The sequence below is a fragment of the Macaca mulatta genome, chromosome 3 (genome assembly GCF_049350105.2).
Source record: "Macaca mulatta isolate MMU2019108-1 chromosome 3, T2T-MMU8v2.0, whole genome shotgun sequence".
NCBI lineage: Eukaryota > Metazoa > Chordata > Mammalia > Primates > Cercopithecidae > Macaca > Macaca mulatta.
Window position 1 is genome coordinate 110,452,420 of NC_133408.1, and position 23,097 is coordinate 110,475,516.

General features: G+C 31.9%; 1 protein-coding gene across 19 annotated transcripts in view; it reads left to right on the forward strand.

Annotated features, from left to right (window-relative positions):
* Window positions 1–23,097, forward strand: part of SNX13 (sorting nexin 13) — a 177,517-nt gene that overhangs the window by 100,493 nt on the left and 53,927 nt on the right. For 7 of the 19 annotated variants that reach the window (XM_077998037.1, XM_077998038.1, XM_077998044.1 and 4 more), the window contains 5 exons: window positions 4,396–4,500; window positions 5,017–5,149; window positions 9,489–9,526; window positions 13,417–13,486; window positions 17,794–17,933. In XM_077998037.1, the coding sequence (XP_077854163.1) occupies window positions 4,396–4,500; window positions 5,017–5,149; window positions 9,489–9,526; window positions 13,417–13,486; window positions 17,794–17,933 (486 nt within the window). Of the gene's footprint in view, window positions 1–4,395; window positions 4,501–5,016; window positions 5,150–9,488; window positions 9,527–13,416; window positions 13,487–17,760; window positions 17,934–23,097 lie in introns of all 19 variants that reach the window. The other 12 variants (XM_077998040.1, XM_077998035.1, XM_077998045.1 and 9 more) reach the window with 3 other exon arrangements.

The following is a 23,097-nucleotide window of genomic DNA, read 5'->3' on the forward strand; positions in this document are numbered from 1 at the left end:
TGATAAAACAATTAGAAAAACATCAAGGATATACAAGACTTCAGGAACATTATAACTCACTCAATCCTATAGAAGAGTATATATACTATACTATAATTCTGTAGAATGTAATACATCTGTAGTGTCTATAGAGTATATTTTATATGATTATATAGATTATTATAGAATGTATAGAATACATATATAGGATAGAATTGCTTTAGAACTTACAGAATACATGTATTATTCTAATAATGTAATATTCTAATAATATAATAATTCTAATATAATATTGTAATTTATGTATATATTATATGTAATATATGTAATACTGTAATACATATATGTATATTATTCTATAGACTGTTTCCTCTAATGACAGCAAAATACACATTATTTTCCAGAACACATGAAACATTCTCCCAGATAAATCGTTTGCAAGGCCATAAAAGTCATCTCCATTTAAAAGTATTGGAATAATTCTTTGATCAGAATGGAATCAAATTAGAAATCAACAAAAGGAAATTTGGGGAAACTACAAATAATCGAAAATTAAACAACATATTTCTAAATAGCCTCTGAGTCAACAAAAAGTGACAAGGAAACTAGAAAGTATTTTTAATTGAGAATGAAAATGCATTGTATCAGAATTCATGAGATGCAGCTACTTAGTGATTAGAAGAATATTTGTAGCTCTAAAAATGTGTAGGATAAAAGATCTACAATCAACAATCTTAAGTTTTTACCTTAAAAATCTAGAAATGAAAAACCCAAGCCAAACAGAAGAAGGAAAACAAAGATTATTATGAGAATCGTGAATAGAAAACAGAAAAACCATAGTGAAAATCTAAAACCAAAAGTTGGTTCTCTGAAAATATCAACAATATTGACAAACCTTTAGCTAGACTGGCCATGAAAAAATGGGAGGAGACACAGATAACCAAATTCATAAATGAAAGAGGAGACATGAATCCTGACCCTACAGAAATTAAAAGGAGTAAGCAAATACTATGATCAATTTTATGACAACAAATTAAACAACTTAAAGTGGACAAATTTTTAGACACAGATTGCCACACTAACTCAAAATAGAAAAGAAGATAATTTACTTAATTAGGTCTAATTTTTGCTGGCTATAGAAAAAATGCTAAAATCTTGGTCTGTGGTAAAATCATATTTTTTTAAGTATAGGACAAAAAAATGTTTTTCTCTAATTTGAAATACTTTTTAAATGAAAATGGAGAAAAGGATTACAGTAAACAGAAATTTATATACTGTTTCTCTAAAATTGGTAGGTGATCTTTGACGAGGCCAAAAGCAGCCTAGAGAAGAGTTGACAGACTGACCTGAGTTGTTTGATGTTACATGTAGGTTGTGGTAAAAACTTAACACAGAATGACTCCTGTTTTTGAAATAAGACTACTTGAATATTTAAAAAAAAAAATGTGTCACCAGAAAAGCCAACTTAAACAGGATTTTCTAAATTTCTTTACTAAAACTAATTTATCTGGAATTGAACTTCAGTTTCAAAAGTTTGTCTATTTAAAAACCATTTTTCCTCATAAAGGGATTTAATTTATGATAACATCATTATGCTTCAAAGTATTCAAAAATGAGCATTGTAGGCATGGATAGCCTGTGTGATAAATTTATAGATGGAAAAGACCTGATTGACAAACAATTGAGATACCTACCAAACAAGCCATATATATGGTTTTTGGACTTTTTTTTGAGCACCAAAATCAAATTTCTACGCATTTAAAAACCTATTTTTAATAAATAAAATCCCAATTATTACATGCCCAAATTATTTTGTTGAAAGGATATTTAGGCTAGGCGCAGTGGCTCACACCTGAAATCCCAGTACTTTGGGAGCCCAAGGTGGGAGGATTGCTTGAGGCCAAGAGTTCGAGAGCAGCATGGACAACATAGCAATACCTTGTATCTACAAAAAGAAAAAGAGAAAAAATTAGCTGGAGTTGGTGGCACAAGGCTGTATTCTTAGCTACTTGGGAGGCTGAGCCAGGAAGATGGCTTGATCCCAGGATATCAAGGCTGCAGTGAGCCATGATCACACGATTGTGTTCCAGCCTGGGTAACAGAGCGATATTCTGTCTCTAAAAAAATTTTTTAAAGAAAGGTTATTTAACTTGATCCTTCACATTGGATTGACACAAGAAATAAGTGTGAGGTGGGCTTGAAAAGAGCAGATCTAAAAATCAAGGTGAATTTTTATGTTTGACTATATTCAGTGGTAACACTGCATAAAAAGATGTCCTAAAGGCTTCAGGCAGTTCAGAAGAGTATTATTAGAGAAGGAAACAGAAAAAGCAAAAATATCCTACTGCATCATGGACTCGATAGAAAAGTCATTATTTATTTTTGTTAAATATATATAATACCTGTTTTGCACATACATTCTGCTTTTATGTACATTTGCCTTTTAAAAAGTCTTTCTATATTTTAAGAATACAAAACAATATAACCTATAACATTTAAGTATCCAATAGATTTTATAAAAGGTTTAATGGTACATCAGAGGTCACAAACATTGTAAATTACATATTGTTGTATTTGTCTCCCACAGATTATTTGCCACTGTTAGCTAGTCCCATTGGTTTGTTTAAATAATCACATTTCTGTAATAGAAAAGTAAAGAATACACATTAAGAGATAATTTTGGGAAAGCATTCACTTTTATATTTTCACGTTAAAGTAATAACATGCGTACAAATATTTCTTTTTTGTTGTTGTTTTGTTGTTTTGTTTTGTTTTTTGAGACAGAGTCTCACTCTGTCGTAAAGTTTGGAGTGCACAATCTCACTGCACCCTCTGCATCCCAGGTTCAGGCAATTCTCTTGCCTCAGCCTCCCGAGCAGGTGGGATTGCAGGCATGCACCCACACCAAGCTAATTTTTGTATTTTTTTAGAGAGACAGGGTTTTTGCTATGTGGGCCAGGCTGTTCTCAAACTTCTGGCCTTGAGTGATCTGCCTGCCTTGGCCTCCTGAAGTGTTGGGATTACAAGCATGAGCCACCATGCCTGGCCATATAAATATTATTTTTGTGTTCCTTTTTTTGGAAGAGGGGATCCTGACTTGTTGTGTTTCATGTTGGTACACTAAAAGTGTTGGTCATCCTATACCAAAGATGTGGCTTAATCCATTCTGTGTACTTGAGATATATAGGAAAAAGTAAAGTTTAAATAATTGTAAAATATTATTTTTCAAATTCACCCTTTTTATTTCCTAGAAAGTGAGTTTAGTGAGCTTAGAGGGCAGATGAAAGGGCAAAACCAAGTAACATCATATTCCTCTCTAATATTTGTTACATACTCGAAGCTGTTTAGTTCTCCTGTTTTTATTTCGGGGCAACTCTGATACCCCCCAAAACACAAAACAAATAAGCATCCCACTCAGAAAAACAACAACCACACAACCTGCTTAGGTTTACTAACAAAAGTGTCGAATTGACAATGGGGCATTAGAAGTTGTATAGCCCTTTTCCTACATATTTATACCCTGATGTTTACTTTTTTTTCTCCTTTCTTGATTTATCCAACCTGTTCCTTATTTTATTGGATAAATTAGAGAAGTTATGTAAATAATATTTTTTGTTAGTTTCTCTAAAAGTTGTCTCTAGGGCTCATTTACTCTCCAGACTTTTCAGAACTAAAAATGCAAAAGTTGATGTGCTGAAGCTGTTGACATGTCTAGCTTTTCAGCATTTTTTCTTTTAATAAAGAAATTTTTGAAGTTGAAATGTCAAATTTTGTATTTCCTTGTGTTATCTGTGTTACTATATGCTTTGAAATGGAAGTTCTTAAAACGAATTAATTTAAAGGATTTCTTTCCCCATATCACACTGGAACTTTGCTGCAGCATTGGTTATAAAACCAAATTTAGGATAACAGTAGTCTCTTTAAAGGACATTCAAAAGCATTCTCTAGTGTCAGATAATAAATGAAATCACTTATTTGTTGATCAGTCATATTAATACACATCTAATACTACTGAATACTAAACACTAACTCCTAATGACAGTGTTTCCTATGTGCCAGACACTATGGTATATATCTTATATAGATCTCTTTTAATCCTTACAATAATCTTAAATAACCTTGCATAGTATTATCTCCATTTTACAGATGGGGTAAATGAAGCTTAGTGAGAGATAACTTGTTAGGCAGAAGTCGAGATTTAAATCCGTGTTTGTTTACAAGTCTGCTATGTAGTACATGAGGAAGAGAAGGATTTAGTCCCGTTTCATCCTTCTTAAATGTCAAGGCGTCATTTACAAACCAGTGATTCTTACCTGCCAGTTATTTTCAATATTATATTCCATTATTATCATACTATCAAGTATCATCTTGTATTAAGAAATTACAGAGATCATTACTATTATTTTTCTCTGTTAGGCATCTCCAAGAGTTACTGTTGATGACTATTTAGTAGCAAAATTAGCAGATACTTTGAATCATGAAGATCCAACCCCTGAAATCTTTGATGACATTCAAAGGAAGGTATTATTATGTACAACATTTATCATTTTATCTTTTTTGAGAAAAAATACTTTTATGTAATGTAATTAGTTTTTAAATACTTTTTAAAAGTAGAGTGGTATTAAAAAGATAAGCTATGGCAATTATACTTCTCAATTCCAGAAATGTAAACCAGTATTTTTGTTTATTTTGTTTATTTTCTGAGGAAAATCCTTAAGTTGGGTTGTTTTATTTGAATTTGATTGTAGAGCTAGATATTAACATGAGCCTTGAACCTTTACATGTACTTATTTCTCAGAAAACACTTCCCAGAACATGCTGTCTGTGACTTGTGTTGCAGTAGGATTTTTTTCAATATAATTTAGTTACTGGAGGGATCAGAGGAAATCATTTGTTGTGAAAAAGTCTTATTGCTGACAGCGTGTAACTATGATACATTATGACAAGACCTCGGTGTGTCTTTTGGTGAAATTGTATTTCGTAAAAATCACCACATACCTGTATTAATTGTTGACTATCTTGATTTATTTCACCAAGGTATATGAACTGATGCTACGAGATGAAAGATTTTATCCTTCCTTCAGACAGAATGCACTTTATGTGCGCATGTTAGCTGAGCTTGACATGTTAAAAGATCCTAGTTTCAGAGGATCCGATGATGGGGATGGAGGTAAGGTGGCACCCATTTTACACATATATGCATATATATTTGTATATATTCGGCTTACCAAAAGAGCTTTTATATAAGTTAAAAATGTTATTGGAGTCCAAATATAAACTGTAATATATTTAAAAATCTACAAATGAATGACAGAGTTTAGTGACTGTACTAAATTAAAATATTGAAAATTTAATAATGGATTAGAATATAACTATAGAAACCTTGAATTCTTAAAGAAGAATGTTTTCTTCAGGTGAGTCACTAAAATATTTTTATGGCAGTTTCCCTTTTGCGAGTAAGTAATAATATTCATGATTAACAATAGAATTATTGAGAAGATTTAATATGCAATAAGTAATGACTCAGTATATCATAAACTATAAAGCATTATAAAAAAAACTACAGTTTTAAATATCTTTAATTGTATACTTTTCCAAATTCTACACAGTGTGAGAGACTTTTGAGCTAGAAAAAGCTGTAAGAGTCGTTTATTCCAACCTTAATTTTTTCAAATGAGGATAATGAGACCTATTAACATGTTATAGTGAAAAACGTGTTTTAGGAGTCAGAATGTTTAGATTTTACTCCCATTCTACCACTTACTACCTATGTGTTGTCCAAGTACTTAAATTCTTCAAGCCTCATTTTTCTGAGTTGGTAAATCTGGAACAATATCCTCATAATATCTTACATTAGTCATTGTTAGATTTAAATGGAATTATGCATTTGAAAATGATTTATAAAGTAAAACACAAGTATCGATTTTTATTAGTAAATAGTGAGTTATATAAGAATAGTGGGAGGGATAGTCTTTAGAACACAAGTTTCCAAATTCTTAGGCCCAGTGATCATTAACTTGTGATTCAATTCAGAATTATTTATTAAGCTCTAATTAAATATCTGACGTTTGATGATCTTTCTGGTATGTTCTACCAAGTAAATGAATGAGGTCAATAAAAAGTAAACGGGAAAGATTAAGTATTTTAAGAAAGTGCTTCAGTTATGACCATTTACTAATGAACAGGTTTTATGGACAAGCACACTTGGGAATGGAGATAAAATAGCGAGGTCGTGAGCACTGCTTAAAAAAATATCTCTATTATGGAAGTCTCTCAGTCTCCCTTCTCCTCCACCTCTTATCCCTCTGTCTACACTAGTGAGATTTTGTTTTTTAAATAATCTAAGAAATCTAGTTACCGAAGTTTACATTTGAAATTTAGTAACTTTTGTTTGGATGGTTTATCTGATGCCTTGGGTTTTTAAATTAATACTCTTTCAAGTTTACTTTTGTGTACAATTGGAATAATCTATTAACTGATTTTGATTGCATAAGTATGTAAAATTTTAAAAAAAGAATAGAGTTCTTCTCTGTGAGTTGAATAGTAAAATTTTATGTACCTCTAGTTTGTTGTATATATCTGTACTTACTGTCTCTGTTGAAAAATGTTCTTTTATAGAGATACTATATGAAATTTGCAATAGCAACTCTGTGTCAACTAACCATCCTAAAATGACTATCATAAAAGTTTTTGTTGTTTATACTAATTTTATCTATTTTAGAAATTTCTTAGTATTTGTGAAGTAGATTTTCTATATGACTCAGAAAGAGAGAAGACAAAGTCATAACCAACTAATTTTATGGGCTTCTAAGTAACGTATAATTTAAACTGGTGATGGTAGCAATATATTCTGTGGAAGTAATTTTTGATCCTATAATTTAAGAACTCTTTCCAGTCTTTTAAATGGACTTTTAGCTTCCATTGATATCTTTCCAGCCAGTCTGTCGTCTTCAGTACAGCTGTTGGAAGCAAACTATAAGCAATCTCAAACTTCCTAAAATCATATGCTGTACGTTTTTGAAACATGAAGTATATTAAAATTTTTTTTTTTGGGAACTGGTTTTGATCTGAAGTAAATTTGCTTCTCATATATCAGTCATTGAGTAACTTCTCACATTTGAATCATTGATTGTAGTTTGAGATTACATACTTATATATCTTATTGTCTTTCTAAGACATTGCTGTCTAATATTTTGTTTCCTAATTGATGAGTTTTATACTGTGAAATTATCCCTTTTTTGAAACCATTTGAAAAAAATATGTGGACTGATGGGTATAATATGAAACATTACTATTTAAAATAACTGTCAGGTTTTTTTTTTTTTTTTTGAGACGGAGTCTCGCTCATCGCCCAGGCTCGGGTGCAGTGGCGCCATCTAGGCTCACTGCAAGCTCTGCCTTCTGGGTTCACACCATTCTCCTGCCTCAGCCTCCTGAGTAGCTGGGACTACAGGCGCCCGCCACCACGCCTGGCTAATTTTTTGTATTTTTAAATAGAGATGGGGTTTCACTGTGTTAGCCAGGATGGTCTCAATCTCCTAACCTCATGATCTGCCTGCCTCGGCCTCCCAAAGTGCTGGGATTACAGGCGTGAGCCACCACGCTGGGCCAATAACTGTCAGCTTTGTTGTCTTTGTCAGTGTTTAGGTTTTAGGCCACTGGTTTGCCTTTTTCAAATAGTAATGCTTCTGATATACTTCTTTTTATATGATTATTTAATCAAAAAAAGGCCTTTCCACATTTTTTTGTTATAAATTAGTTTTCTGACTTTTAAAATTAAGCTGCTCAGCACTACATGCATTTTTTAGACATTCTGAAATTTTGACTACCTTTTAGACATTCTGAAATAATTATCTAATCTAGGGATTAATGTGCAGCTGATTTTTTTAAAAGTAGTCTACATTTGAGCCTAAAATTAATGGACCAAGTCATATCATATGATATAGTACTGTATCCTCTGGTGGTTTTTCTTTGCTTGAGTAGAAATTTCATTCCTATTTAACTAAACTTAATAGTAGGTAGAGAATTAGCTGGTTGGCTTGCTTGTGCTTACTATCTCTCCTCTCTCTTTTTCTCCTCATTTCATCCATTGCCCTTTCTGTTTATTCATGATTACTTTCTTTAGTTATTAAATTATTTTAAAAATAGATATTTTCTCCTTTATTACAACAGAGTTTCATAGTCTTTTAAAACTATATGAATATGTTTTCCTTTTTAAGTTTTAATCTCAACATTGTTTTTCTCACCATGTTGAACAGTGCTTTCTTTTGTTTTCTAATATTTGTAGGTAGTCATCCAATTCTTGATTAAATGTCGACCAAGATTGATTTTATACTGTATTTCTGGATCTTCTTATTGTTGATCAAGAAAGTAAACTATGCCCTATTTTGATCCCAAATTCTCCTTTAACTTGACTTGTCTTTGGTGGGAAGATTTAAGAGGTGGGCAGACTACAGAAGAGGTAGGAGGCATATAATTGAATAAGGAGGATAGAGAACTATTTTACTCATTTTAAGTATCACCAAGGGATAATCCTAGGTGAAATTCCCATTTTTTTAATGACCCAAAGGGCTGAAGAACCAAGAAATGTTCTTGAGCATTTAGAGTAAATTTGGAAGGCAGTATCAGCTGCCTCCTTGTAGAAATTATAGTCTTGCTTTTTTGAAGACCCATTTAGAGAACCAAATTCATAAATAACCTCTTAAGTGCTAGAAACCATATATTAAACTGTGTATGAATATTGCTTTACCATAGATTTGTTTATGTGTTTAATAAAGAAACACCTTAATTGGTAACTTAATTTTCTTAGATTTATAATAAAACCATAAGGGAAAAGATTATTGCTTGATATTAATGTTTACTAGTAATCTAAAATTGACTTACTCTCTAACATTAATTTTTCCCTGTTGCTTTTTAAAAAAGTTAAATGGAATTGCATAAGCAGTTTTAAGTGTCTTTTTGTCTATTAGTTATATATTGATTTAAAAATCTGGACTTCCAGTATTTTCAAGAAAATCTACCACCAAGAATAAGAGGACTTAATAGACCTATTAAAAATAAGTCTGTTTCTCCCTCACACTACAGACTGATTTTATTTGTAATCTTTCTTAATCCAGTGAGACAGAAGTTACAGAATAGTGCTGATGTTTCCTAATGGGCCTCATTCTGCAGTGTTTTCCTCATGCTTATATTGTATTAGGCAACTTATTTGATACTATGAGAATAAAAACATTTAATAATTACTCTCCTGAACACTAATGCCTTTTTGATTTTTGGCCAGCTATCAGGTACATACCATATTGTCACTTAAATGCCTGGCTTAGAAAACCATAGAACTTTAAGGGATCAAGTTTTTGGGAGTATTCCACAATTTTATTTTTTTATTTTATTTTTTTACTATTATATTATATCTTGGCTTATGTGACTTTCATTCTTGGTGTTTGAACCTTAGATAAAGCAACCGTTTTAAAGTTTTTTGCTGTATACTAAGTTGAATTTCCCCCCTGCAGAATCTTTTAATGGGTCTCCTACAGGAAGCATAAATTTGGTAAGTACTATTATGGGTACTTTATTAAAGTGACTTGAAAATAATGTAAAAGGCTGAGCCTTAACATATGTAAATAAATGATATATAAAGAAGGCCCCAAATCATAATTTAGTGTTGTAAAAATTATTATGCTTTTAAAGAAATGCTAAGTTCACATATAAGGCATATATGAATTAGAACTTAAAAATTATATTTTATCTTTATTTAAAAAATTGGTTTAGGTTAAACCTGCATAATTGCTTTTGTGCATTTTGTAAAAAATTGATTTCATTATTTTTAATTCCAATATTTAGCATGTTTAAATTATGATTACTAAATTGCTATGATAGGCAGTAAGTTTGTGACACATAAATGTTTATATTGGAATCAGTTTTTTTCTCCTCTTGTATTTAGAAAGAAATATAAAACTGGTGAGGATAACCAAAACCAAATAGATATTTCTTATAGTCTACACCAAAACAAATTCAGGTCGTTGTAAACAAAAAAAATTTTTTGTTAAGTTTAGACAGTTTTACAGCAACTACATCCTTAATGATTAGAAGTTAGAATGACATGTTTTTAGAATCTCAACTGTCATTGGCATTTTATATATTCAAGGTACAGTGTAAAATAATGAACATTTTAGCTCTCTTATATATCCAACCTTGCCATTGAATAACTTATTTCCTAAGATGCTGTTAGGAGGAAATATTAGTGTTCTATGAAGGTTTCAGTCCAGTTTGGCTGGGTTGGGGAGGGGAAAAACAGGTAAGGTATTGTTTGTTTTGTTTTTCCTCCTACCTGCATTACTTTTTCTTTTAGACCTTTCGTAATAGCTAAATGTTTTAGAGGTTAGTTGTCTTATGTTTACTTCTAAAATAACCTTATTGAGTAAATGTTCTATTACTGTATTATAACCTTTAGTAAAACACTAAAGCAGATCTGTTGTGGAATTGTCAGATACTTTGTAACTTTTAAAATACTTCCTAAATCATTTGGTATTATTACCATTTACTTGTTGTAGTCCAGAGCTTTAAACAAAAACGAATTGCTCCTAGAACTTGAAGGAAGTGTTAAAAATAATGTTCATTATATAGAAAAGTTTCCAAATGTGATGAAACCCTTCCTTGGTTTGAAAGTTTTTAGTATTCATATTTGTAGTGCTTGTGTAAATATTTAAACACTACTAACATTTTTTTTTTCTTTATTCCATGTCTGGAATAAATGCTTTTCCAAATAAGATAAGTCTCCTTTGTCACATGGTAGTATAAACCAGAATAGTCTCTGGATAAAAAGAAGGTCATTCTTGAAGTCAGTGACTTGGAGTATTTTATTATTCCCATAAATCTATTTGATTCATACTGTTAAGTAGTTGGACCATGTAGACAAATTTTAGTGAATATCTGCGTTTTAAAAATAGCTTAAGATTATAAACTAGATCACAATAGTTTATTCCAGTATACTAAACAAAGGAGATATTTAATGTGTTTGGTATTGTACTCATTTTGCCATTGGTAGCTTGGTAGGTAAGTTACAAGCATTTAGTGCCATTTTCGTTGTGTTTGATGACTATCATCGTAAATTTGAATTTTCAATTTTTGTCTTAGTGTTAAAAAACGCTTTCTTACAAGGAGTTTAAGAATCATAACTTAAGGAGTACTCTGCAAATTGTGCTTATTTCAATATAGCATTAATGTACTTGTTTTGAAATCACAATTCTCTTTTGCTACATTTCTAAATCAAGTGTAGTTTTGTCAATATTACTTTACCAATTGTAACTTTGTAGTCCATTGGATATTTACATGCATTATAACTGTAACTAATATTTTTCCAAAGTTTTCATCATATGTAATGAAAACAATATTTACTAATTGCATATTTTAAAAGAGATAAAAAGACATTTCTCCACAAAGCCTTTTTAACAACTTTTGGATTGCATAGTATGAGATGCTAACATGTTTAAAGAGATAAGTATATTTACCTTTTTAAATGTTTACAAGGGAAGGTTACCATTATTAATAATGCTTTTTTTAAAAAAAATAGATTATTTTATGTTACCTGTGCTGGCTTATAATTAGAAGAAGTTATAGTAGAAAATATAAATTTGGTAGAATATTCCATTTCCTCTGAGTCTTCTATCTTTCACATAAAAATATTGAAGTAAAGGTTGTGCTATTTCTATCAAAATGATTTCTTGAGCACATAAAAATAAATGCATCCTTTTTTTTTTTTTTTTTTTTCCCAAAGCATTTTCATTCACAGTGTGTCCTGACAGTGATGTAGAGTAGGTATTAGCCCCATTTTACCGTTGGGAAAACTGAAATCCAAGAAAGTAGTTGATATGGTTAAAGTCTCTTAAGGTATTGATAGTAGAGCATGGACTAGATCTAATTTAATTTGATGTCTTTGCCATTTGAGTTGACCAGGGAAGTCTTGTGGATTATCTGCATAGAATTATCACATTTTACTTCTCTTAACAATCAGTTTTTAGTAGATACATTTTTGGCCTTCTTCTTAGAATGCAGTTGCCTTAATTTAAGTGACTGTGTCATATGGATGGTTGCATTTAAGTCATTTAGATGACTGTTTTAGTAATAATAATATTACATTAGGACTCAAAAGCTCATTCACATCCTATTATTTTTAAAGAGTGAAATATATCTGAATTTTATGAATATGTGAAATGTGTGAATAATGTAAATACATGAAATATGTCTAGATTATATATGTTAGGTGCCCTCAAGACCACTTCCAGGCTCAGTGATTTGCTAAGAAAACTCACAGGACACACCATAGTCTTACTCATGGCTAGAATTTCTTACCGTGAAAGGTTATAAAGCAAAATCAGCAAGACAACACGTGTGAAATGTTGCCATCAGGAAAACTCATTGGAGACTAAATGTACAGGTTTTTTATTGGAGGCAGATTACATAGCACATACCAAAATTCTAGACTCCTAGAAGGAAAGCAGGTGTTCAGCATAAACATTTCTTATATAGATAGTTTAGGTATGGTAAACCACTCTTACTGGTTGGAGAATGCTGGGAATCTTCCCTAAATTTAAGTTCCCAGATTCCGTCCAGGGAACAACCTTGGAAGCAGTCTTTTCTAGGCAGAGCAGTTTCAGGCTGCTATGTTAACTCTGCAGTCTGCTTTAATTATATGATTATATTCCTTTTTATGTATGTGTGGATATATGTATATGTGACAAAAATATTTTTAAAGTTTAGACCCAAAGGTCGTAGTTATAAAAGATTCGTTTTGAGTCAATCAATAGGCATTTATGTTTGTGGAATTGTTTTTGAAAACTGATCATTTAAAATCTATCATAGTCTATGGATTTACCTCATTTAATAAATAATCAGAATAATAGCTAACGTTTGTTATATTAGGCAGTTTTTTAAATGTCTTACATGTCTTATTTAATCTTCACATAATTCTCTGACTTAGGTAGTATTCTCATTTTATAGATAAGGAATCTAAATTAAGTATAACAATTATTTCTATATTAACAAAAGTATTAAGCTAAAAATACAGAGCTGGTTCTAGTATATTTCAACATAAATGTTAATGTAAGAATATGTCTACTTATTTTTATCTAGATTTTCTTGCCATATAAGGACCATAATTGAAAAGTAGCAAGTTACAGTAGATGGACAAGCAATTAAGGGAGAACTAATCTAATAAGTTTATTACTGAATTATTTTGTTTTATTGTTTCTTAATCTTTGCTTTTTTTCTGTTAGCCTAAATGGAAAAGATTATTGTGTGTGGAGGGGATGGAGGGTATACAAATAATATATAGTTTACATGCATGAAAATGAGTAATTGTAATGCATATATGATGTAGAATTCTTTGATACTTTTTTTCCTACAAAATTTTAAAAATTTGTTTCCGGTTTTTTTTCTCAGTCTTTAGATGACCTTTCAAATGTGTCTTCTGATGACTCAGTACAACTTCATGCCTACATTTCAGACACTGGTAAGAGAGTTTGAAGTATAATTACTGCATTAAAACTATGTATTATTGTATCCCTAAATAATTTTCCACACTTAATTTTTACTAACCTTTTTTTGTTCTCTAGTCATATTTCTGTTACTTTTTTTCTGCAGCATGTCCTTCATTAAATTCTATTGTATTTATTTGCTTATGTATTTGATCTCTCTAAGATTGTGACTATCAACATTTGAAAATGCTTATGTTCTAAGTGTTTTACTATTTCTAATAAACTCTGAAACCATTCTTTTCCTCTTTGTGCTTGAGTCTAGTTGATAATTGTCTGTATAATTCTCATTAAATCTTTTCTGGAGAGATCTTAGTTCAGGATTGGTTTTCATACATGCAAAGTCAGGCTAGGTAACTGGGTTAAATGAAGCCTCCGGTATAGAAACTTGCAGAACTTCAAGAAGTGCTTGAATGAGGTGAGAAACCTCTAAAGCTTTGTGATCATTCAGCGTACATGTAGAATTGTTAGTAAACCCAGGAAAAATAACCAGTTTTCATCATTGCCATTGAGTTATTAGATAACACTAATGAGTATTAAATAATGATAGTTTTCTTATCTGACCTCTCACTGTTCTTAGAATATAGAAGTGTGTTTGTCATATTACATACTGAGGTATATACCTCAATTCAATTTCATGGTTACATTTTAGACACTGAAGAGATTTTATAGTATAGTATAGTATAGTATAGTATAGAAGACATTAACTTGTATCTTTTAAAAATAGGTCTTCGTTTCCATTTTCTTCTCACTGGAACTGAAGTCTCAATTTACATTTGTTGCCTGCCAGATTTCTGGAAGAAAACAAGTATTTATTAGCTTCTTAAAATGTATGGAAGCACTGTGCTAGGTATATTTTTAAGAAATTATTTCAGGCTGGGCTTGGTGGCTCACGCCTGTAATCCCAAAACTTTTGGAAGGCTGAGGCAGGCGGATCACGAGGTCAAGATATCGAGACCCTCCTGGCCAACATGGTGAAACCCTGCCTCTCCTAAAAATACAAAAATTAGCTGGGCATGGTGATGCGTGCCTGTAGTCCCAGCTACTCGGGAGGCTGAGGCAGGAGAATCGCTTGTACCCAGGAGGCGGAGGTTTCAGTGAGCCGAGATCACACCACTGCACTTTAGCCTGGCAACAAAGCGAGATTCCATCTCAAAAAAATATATATATATTATTTCTTCTTGAGAATCGTGTAAATACTGAAGAAGCAGCATAGTATAGTGGTTAAGAGTATAACCTTTTTACTGAATTGCTTGGGCTCAAACCCCAGCTCTGCCGTTAATAGTTGGGTGAGCCATCCAAAATTAAGATCTAGTTTAAAAAAAAAAAAAAAAAAAAAAAAAAAAGCTGCTGGTGAACCTGAGTGAGTTCCTTAACTTCCTTGTACCTTAATTTCCTTATCTGTAAGATGGGATAGTAATAATAATAATACATAACTCATAGAGTTGTTATGGAGCTAATTAATTACATTGGTAATTATGCATGATAGACATATTTGATTGTTGGTTCATTAAATACTTATTTTACTAACTGGACTTCAGAGTCTCTTTGATTCTAGATCTTTTAGCATCTTTATTTCAGAAAGTAGGAGCTTATAGACTAGTCCAGTGCTACTGAAAGGAAGCAGTACACACACAAGAATGGTGATCTAGTATGTGTATTGCTTCCTTCATTCATCGAGAAATCTTGCTTTAAAAAGTATTGGCTAAATTAAACAATATGATTAGTAATGAAGTTGATTTACATTCTGGTGCCTTTTTTTTACATAATAAAAATTAGTAGCAAATAGTTTGCAGATCACCTGCTGTGAGTAACATTGGTCTAACAAAAACAAACCGTTCTAGCTAAATCACCGTCTTCACAAAACCAATATGTGTAACCCCATTGTCTTTAAGTCACATTACCTTGATGTCTTCTGCATTTTTTTTTTATAATTACCTTATTATTTTTCCTACCGTGTGTGCACCCTGGGTGATCTTCCAAGCCTATCGATTTTTGACAAATTCTGATTATTCTTTCTTATAGCTCTTCTCCTTTTTTGTTTCTTGCTATTCTTGCTCTTGTTAATTTTTAATTGGTTATGGTTAGCTGCCTAATTGGCCTCTGCTTTCTATTTTCCTTTCCCAAACCTATCTTGGACACACCTGATAAAACCATTCCCTTGTTGCCACGCTAACTCCATTGAGAAATGGTGGTTCTCTAACGTGATTAAAATGTGTTGTGCTGTTTGATTTGCATAAGTCTCTGAGAGACAGACAAGTGGACGAGGTGAACAGTGAATGATAGTGCTACTTATAGAGCAAGATGTCCAAAGTCTACTTCTAGTCATATATTTTGTCAAATCAGAAACAGTGATAATAGATGGAAAGGGAATCAAAGACAATTTTGAAAAGAAAGTGCAAATCTTAGAAAAATTTTTATGAAAGTTCGGGAAGAGCTTCTGTCCAACTACTCTTGCCAATATAGAGTTCTAACTTATATGTTATTAATTTACCAAAAAGCTATACTGAACTTCTTCTGCCCAGTTCTATACAAAGTAGCAAAATATTAGCCCCAGACCTTGACCATTTTTATTCACACTTACAAATCAACGTAATACATTATTACAAGATCAGTTTTAGACTTCTGGTTAGTGTGGTAGTCTGAACTGCTATGGGAAATCATGCCTTCCACGTATAGAAAGGCTGAAAACATTATTACAAGAATAGCTGAAGGGGAAAAACTACAGGTGCCATATACCATGAAGAAAAATAAATTCAGGGAATTGAAGGGGTGTTAAAGCAAGGGGTTCATAGTAGCATAAAGACTGGATCTTGATTTTGATAGCATTTTCATTCCCTCACATTTAGAGGAGGCAGGATGGGCCAAGGCCATGGGAAGCTGGAACAAAGTACTTCACATAAAGCCTAGAGTCACAAAGGGCAGCTCAATGTCAAAGAGGAACTAGGAAAACTTAGCCTGCCATCAGTAGAAAGAACAAGAAATGTCAAGATTATGATTGGAAATGGTATCTGTCACCCACAAAATACCGAAAGCCCAGCTTGCATCCCATCATGAGTATGTCCGGATTTAGCTGTCCTCAAGTGATTATGTACTGCAAGATCTCAAGCCAGAGAGTTAGTATTAAAATTATTTCTGAACCACTGAAACCAGCAGTTAGAGTGATGACACTTGACACTGTTCAATGTGAATGCTTCCCTAGCCAAGGGCACTCAGAACACCCAGGGAGAAATAAAACCAGCTGGAAATGAGCTTACAGAAAGCAATTAATAGCAACAGAAAGAAATATGAACCACAATAAGAGAAAGCCAACAGAACCAGCAGATAATTTGCATCCTGTGAACTTGGAGATGGCAGTCTTAATAGATTTGGCCATAAGTATGTTAAAAATATTCCTAGAGAGAAATCCTAAGACAAGAATAAACAATATGAAAAAGAACCAAATAGAACTCTACAGATAAAAAAATACAGTGATTGAAATAAAGGTCACAGGATAGATTAAGAAATAGGCCAGATACAGATGAGAAGAGACTCAGTATTAACTTTTGGAGACCTAATTGTAGAGTGCAGAAAGATAAAGAAATGGAACATCAGAAAGACAAGTTAGAGAAAATGATTTAAAGTGCATCTCCTTAGTTAAGAGTAGCACAAAATGGGAACAGGCTTTGATTTTAGAGATTACCTGACTTGATATGTGGCAAATTAATGCGAAAATGCTTTGAAAAAAAAAATCCCCAGAATAAACTGCACTTGTGAACTATTGAACATATCAAAGAAAAAGAAAATTACCAGAAGATAAATGTTACCCCGTGGCTGTTGCTGTTTAGTTGAAAAGATTTTAATTATAACACAACTGAAGAGTGAAGGCTAGGACAAAACATTATTTTGTTTATTTTTTCTATATTAAATTTAAGAAATTCTAATTTTACTCTCTGAGGTAACATTAGATGTAGTAATATAATGATGTAGTGATGTAGTAACAGAAAGCTCTTTGGAAGAGAGAGAATTGTAATGGGTACCACTTTGTGATTGATAGTGTCGTACTAAACTTAGTTTATTTTGTATTTTAGCCATTATATGTAATACCTTATGGATGTGAGTATGGAGGATGGGAATCTATCCTTTGGTGACATCCTTCTGTCTCAGTCTATCATTTCAGATTCTTCTTCATTTCATATTATCTTTTTTGTTTTCTTCATCTTCCTCCTTTTTTGTGTCTTTCGTTCCTCTTCATTTTGTTTTAAATGACTAGTATATGCTGACTATGACCCATATGCTGTGGCAGGCGTTTGTAATGATCATGGCAAGACATATGCATTATATGCCATCACTGTACACCGGCGCAACCTGAACAGTGAGGAGATGTGGAAAACCTATCGTCGTTATAGTGACTTCCATGACTTCCACATGAGAATCACTGAACAGGTAATGAATTTTTAAAAACTTGTGTACTTTATGTTGTTTCTTGATTTGATTTTGATTATAAATCTGAGGATGCTCAGATATTGATACGTTTAAAAAATAAGGTAAGAATTTTTGGTATAATCACCATAAATCTTAGAATTAATCTGAGCATTTAACAAATAAATCAGATGTTGAATGCTTCATCAGTCCTAACCATTACGGACTAGTGACAAACTATCAAGGGTATACCTTGGAAAATTAAAGTGAATACATGTTTCTGATTTTAAAATTTGTTTGTGTGTATTGTGCTTTTCGAAGTTTTTTGGGCTTACTTTGAAGTAGGAATGGGGATTGCTATAGGACATTTTGTGCTTTTGTTTTTGAAGGCATAGTTTAAACCTAGAAGTTATTTTAAATGGCAGTTTCATCCAGCAGTGTAACAGTGAAATGAATCCTTGATTCATTACTCAAATTATTTTGAATCACAACCTAAAATAAATTTAATATTAACCAAATAATATTTTTAATTCTTACTTTTAATTCTTTTAATTTTATTTTTAATTCTTGTTTTATAGAAATAATTTAAAAGGACTCTTAAAGATAACAAATCTAAAGAAATTATTTCCCTGTCCTATTTTTTAATTAAATATTTTATTTTCTCAACTTAAAAAAAATTTTGATGAATTGGAATAAATGATCTATGAAATTTATTTTAATTCTTAAAAAGTCTTTGACTCATTCAGGGCTTTTAGGTATACAACTGGTATTAAACCAATAATAGTTAAAAGTGACATCTGATTGGGTGAGCTAAAGCTTTGAAATGACATTGCACTACTTTAGAAATCAGAAAATATCTTTTTCAACTTAATATAGTGGAAAATATATAGTTGGCACCATGATAATCTTATTAAAATATCTTGTGGGTAGAGATTAATAGCTTAAAAGTGATGAAAAACAGGTTAATGTTGACTTCTGAAGCCTGTATTAAAAGGACTGTTTTGAATTATATTAATAAGAAAATTAAATTAATACCTTTAGACGTACCTATTCTTCTGTTCTGGAGTCAAATATAACCTTTCTTCATGTTTAGCTTGACTTGTTTGCAGAGATGAAATAACTTTCTGCCCCACATTGAAGAAATAATTGCTTTACCTTTTTAAAATATTACCTGTTTGATATTGTTTTAAAAGCATATAGCTCATATATCTTTTTATTCCCATCCTTACACTTTAACCAAACATGATAATTTAAAAAGTAGTTTGAATTGGTAAGAGTTTTATTTATTTGCAAATGAATTTACTTGCAAATTAATGAGAGTATTGTTTAATATGAAATTTTTATTGTGTAAATAGTTGTAATTTTCTTTCTAGTTAAGAGGAATAATCATTCCCTGATTTAAATGTAGAACTAGACTAGAACTGTAGGCATTATGTTTACATATTGACAAATGTAAATGAAGAACATACCTTTTAAGAAAACTTTTAAGAGGACAGTTCATACAGAAATTTCCCTTTTCAATTCAGCACCAGAAATTATATGACATTGATACAGCACAATTTCTTTTTCAAACAGCTCATGCAAGTGAAATGGACGTGTTTTGACTTGGTGTTTCCTTTTTTGTGTTTGTGTGTGTGGGTGTGGGGGTGTGTGTGCGTGTGTTTCTTATAAAGTCACAGTAGTGATATATCTAAGTGTTTAGATTGTTCACAGAACTTAAGAGATTAAAAACTCTTCTTTTAAATGAAAATTAGGTTTTAGTAAAATATTAAGTATCTGTAAATAAGACTTAGGGTGTTTGCCTTTTAGCTCAGCCTTATCTATATTTTAAAAACAAATCCCTTATAAAATAATGGAAGAAAAATGTAATGACTTGTAATTCAGCAGTTGGTCACAGTACAGCCTGTTAACATGAACAAATGGTAACTACATAGAGCACTTAAAGTAAAATTGTTTTAAAACAAGTTTCATTTTGTTTATATCATTTCGTGATACAACATTTTTTCCAAGACCAAGCTTGATGCCTCACACCTATAATTCCAGCACTTTGGGAGGCTGAGGTGGGCAGATTGCTTGAGGTCAGGAGTTTGAGACCAGCCTGGGCAACATGGCGAAACCTTCTGTCTACAAAAAATACAAAAAATTAGCTGGGCGTGGTGGTGCCTGCCTGTAGTCCCAGCTACTCAGGAGGCTGAGGTGGGAGGATCACTTGAGCCTGGGAGGTGGAGATTGCAGTGAGCTGAGATCCTACCACAGCACTCCAGCCTGGGTGACAGAGTGAGACCCTGTTCCATAAATAAATAAATGACAGAGTGAGACCCTGTTCCGTAAATAAATAAATAAATAAATGAAAATCCAAGCTAAATGTATGAGCTATCATTTATTTTCTTTAAAGATTTTAATATTCTTATTTGTTGTTTTATGGAGACTTATAAGAATTAAAAGAAACTAATTAAAATGTTAAATGTCATGATTTTGGAAACGGCCTGAGCTGCTCATTCATTGATGTAACAAATATTTATTAAGCTTTTCCTATGTGTCTGGTACTTTTCTTGGTGTTAGCAACATATAAGGGAACAAGACAGACCAAGTCCTTGCCTCTAAGAGCTTATAGTGTAGTAGTTACTGTGCATTTCTGTTTTATTTGGTGAAATCTATATGGGTACAGATAAACTACTAATGATTTAAATGATAATATTAAGTATTCATTAAGATAACTGAGTAAAAATATGCACCTTATTAAACAAATTTTGAATTGCTTTAATACAAAATTTTAAGTCTGTTCTTTAAATTTTCCAGGAGTGTATTGGGTATCTAAACTTGGTGTGTTTAATGTAGAAAAGTAAGATCTTTGATTTTAGAATGTCTACGATTTATGTGTAGTATTTGAATTATTTGTAAACATTGACATCCTCTGTTATAATTTATTTTAGTTGTTTTTTGCTGAATTTCTAATTTCTTTTAAATGCCTTTAAAAATATTTTCATGAATTTTTGGCAGAGGGAATTACATTACTTTTCAGGGAATGGGCAATTGTTTTGTTCGTACTTTAAAATAATATTTTAAATAGCAAGTTTATGATGAGTTAATACAGAGTGTAAATTTTCACATTTTCTCCCTTGCTTTTATAGTTTGAGAAAAGTGTTAGTGATTTATGTTTCTGTTCCAGACAGACAACTTACAACGGAGTTTGTTTTGGTAATTTAGGCTTTAAGAAAACAACTGTTTTTGTAGTTTTTTTTTTTTTCTTTTTATTAGTAAGGTTTAAAATATTTTAAAGTTTCTGAAATAAATTGTTGTTTTAATGGATACTGTCATATTGCCTTGGTATATTAGTTTGGTAGGGCTGCCCTAATAAAATACCGCCAACTGGGTGGCCCAAATAACAGAAATTTATTTTCTGACAGTTCCAGAAACTAGAAATCAAAGATCAAGGTATTGACAAGTTTGGTTTGTCGTGAGGCCTTGCTTCTTGGCTTGTAGATGGCAGGGTTCTTGCCATGTCCCTATGTGGCCATTTCCCTCTGTGATGCATTCCTGTTGTCTCCTAGTGGGTCCAAATTTCCTTTTCTGATAGGATACCAGTCCGGTTGGTTGTGTTGGGGCCCACCCTAAGGGGCTCATTTAAACTTAATCATCTCTTTAAGGGCTTTATCTCTGAATTCAGTCACAATCTGAGGCACTGAAAGTTAGGGCTTCAACATGAATTTGAGGAAATACAGTACAAGCACAGAAGACTTGGTAATGCCAGAAAAAATATGTATTTTCCAAAATTGAATCAGTAGTTTAATGTGGATAGGTCATATTGCAGGAAATATCTTTTAGGACACCTTGAAAAAGTAAATTTGCTTCCAAAAAATTTTTTTTGACATGTGATACTCAGTGAGGATCCCATTTCTAATACTTCTGTGAATCACCACATTTGAGAATATTGCTATAGTATGATGTTTTCTCTATAAATTACCTGTACCCATTTTTGGTTTTCCTCCCAATACTGGAGTAAAAAACTACTTTTGCCTTTCATGTGTAACATATAATGAACTTGTTCACATTTTAGCTCTAAGCAGCTGTCAGATTTGTCCTTCTTTTAATAATGTCTCAGAATCTTCCAGTTTGGCGATGGAAATTATCCTAATCCTTTTCATTTCTCTTTAATCTCTGCACCAAGAATTAGTTTTCTTTACAGAAATGTTCTTCTTTTGAACAAATAATTGTTTTAAAAAGTTTGTTTCACTTTAGGATATGTATCACATGGGAAAAGTGGTGAGGCCTGTTTGAATTTCAGTACTAGGCTGTTGGTCAGGTACAGTCACTAGTTAAATGACTTTGCTGTTAAACTATTTTAGCAGCTAGTATGGTTAAAAAAAATCTATGTTTTAGCAAGGCATTACAGATTACGATGATGGACCTTTGAAGGTGCATCCAAATGTTAAGTCCATAAGTGCTAGACTTATAGTATACACATTTACTTTGTGTTTGTGATTTTACAAAGATAAAGTATATGCTGACTGTTACTAATTTTTTTTGGTTAGTGTAATCTCTGAGTTTATGTTTAATGTGGTTGATGGGACAAAGGTATCAATATTTATTATAATTGTATATACACAGGGTTATAATATAGCTACTATCTGTATTTTGAAAATTGTCATTTTATTTGTTAGTACTTTATTCACAGGTCAAAGACTTATTAAGGAAAATATTTTTTAAAACCTTTTATTATAAAAATTTTGAACAATCTCAACGTTAGGGAGAATATGAAATGAAATCCCACATGGTCAAAATCCATCTTCATCATTTATGCAAATTTGTCATTCTTGATTTAAGATACTTTTTAAATAAATAATATTAGAACGTGTTTTGAGTATATTTGGACAATTTTTTTATTTTCTGATTTTCACGTAATATATTGCAAAATTATCTGTTGAAGATGGTTTTGTTATTGTTGTTTGAGATGGAGTTTCGCTCTTGTTGCCCAGACTGGAGTGCAATGGCGCACTTTCATCTCATCGTAACCTCTACCTTCTGGGTTCAAGCTATTCTCCTCCCTGAGCCTCCCAAGTAACTGGGATTACAGGCGTGTGCACCACGCCCAGCTAATTTTGTATTTTTAATAGAGACGGGGTTTCTCCGTGTTGGTCAGGCTGGTCTCAAACTCCCGACCTCAGGTGATCCGCCTGCCTCAGCTTCC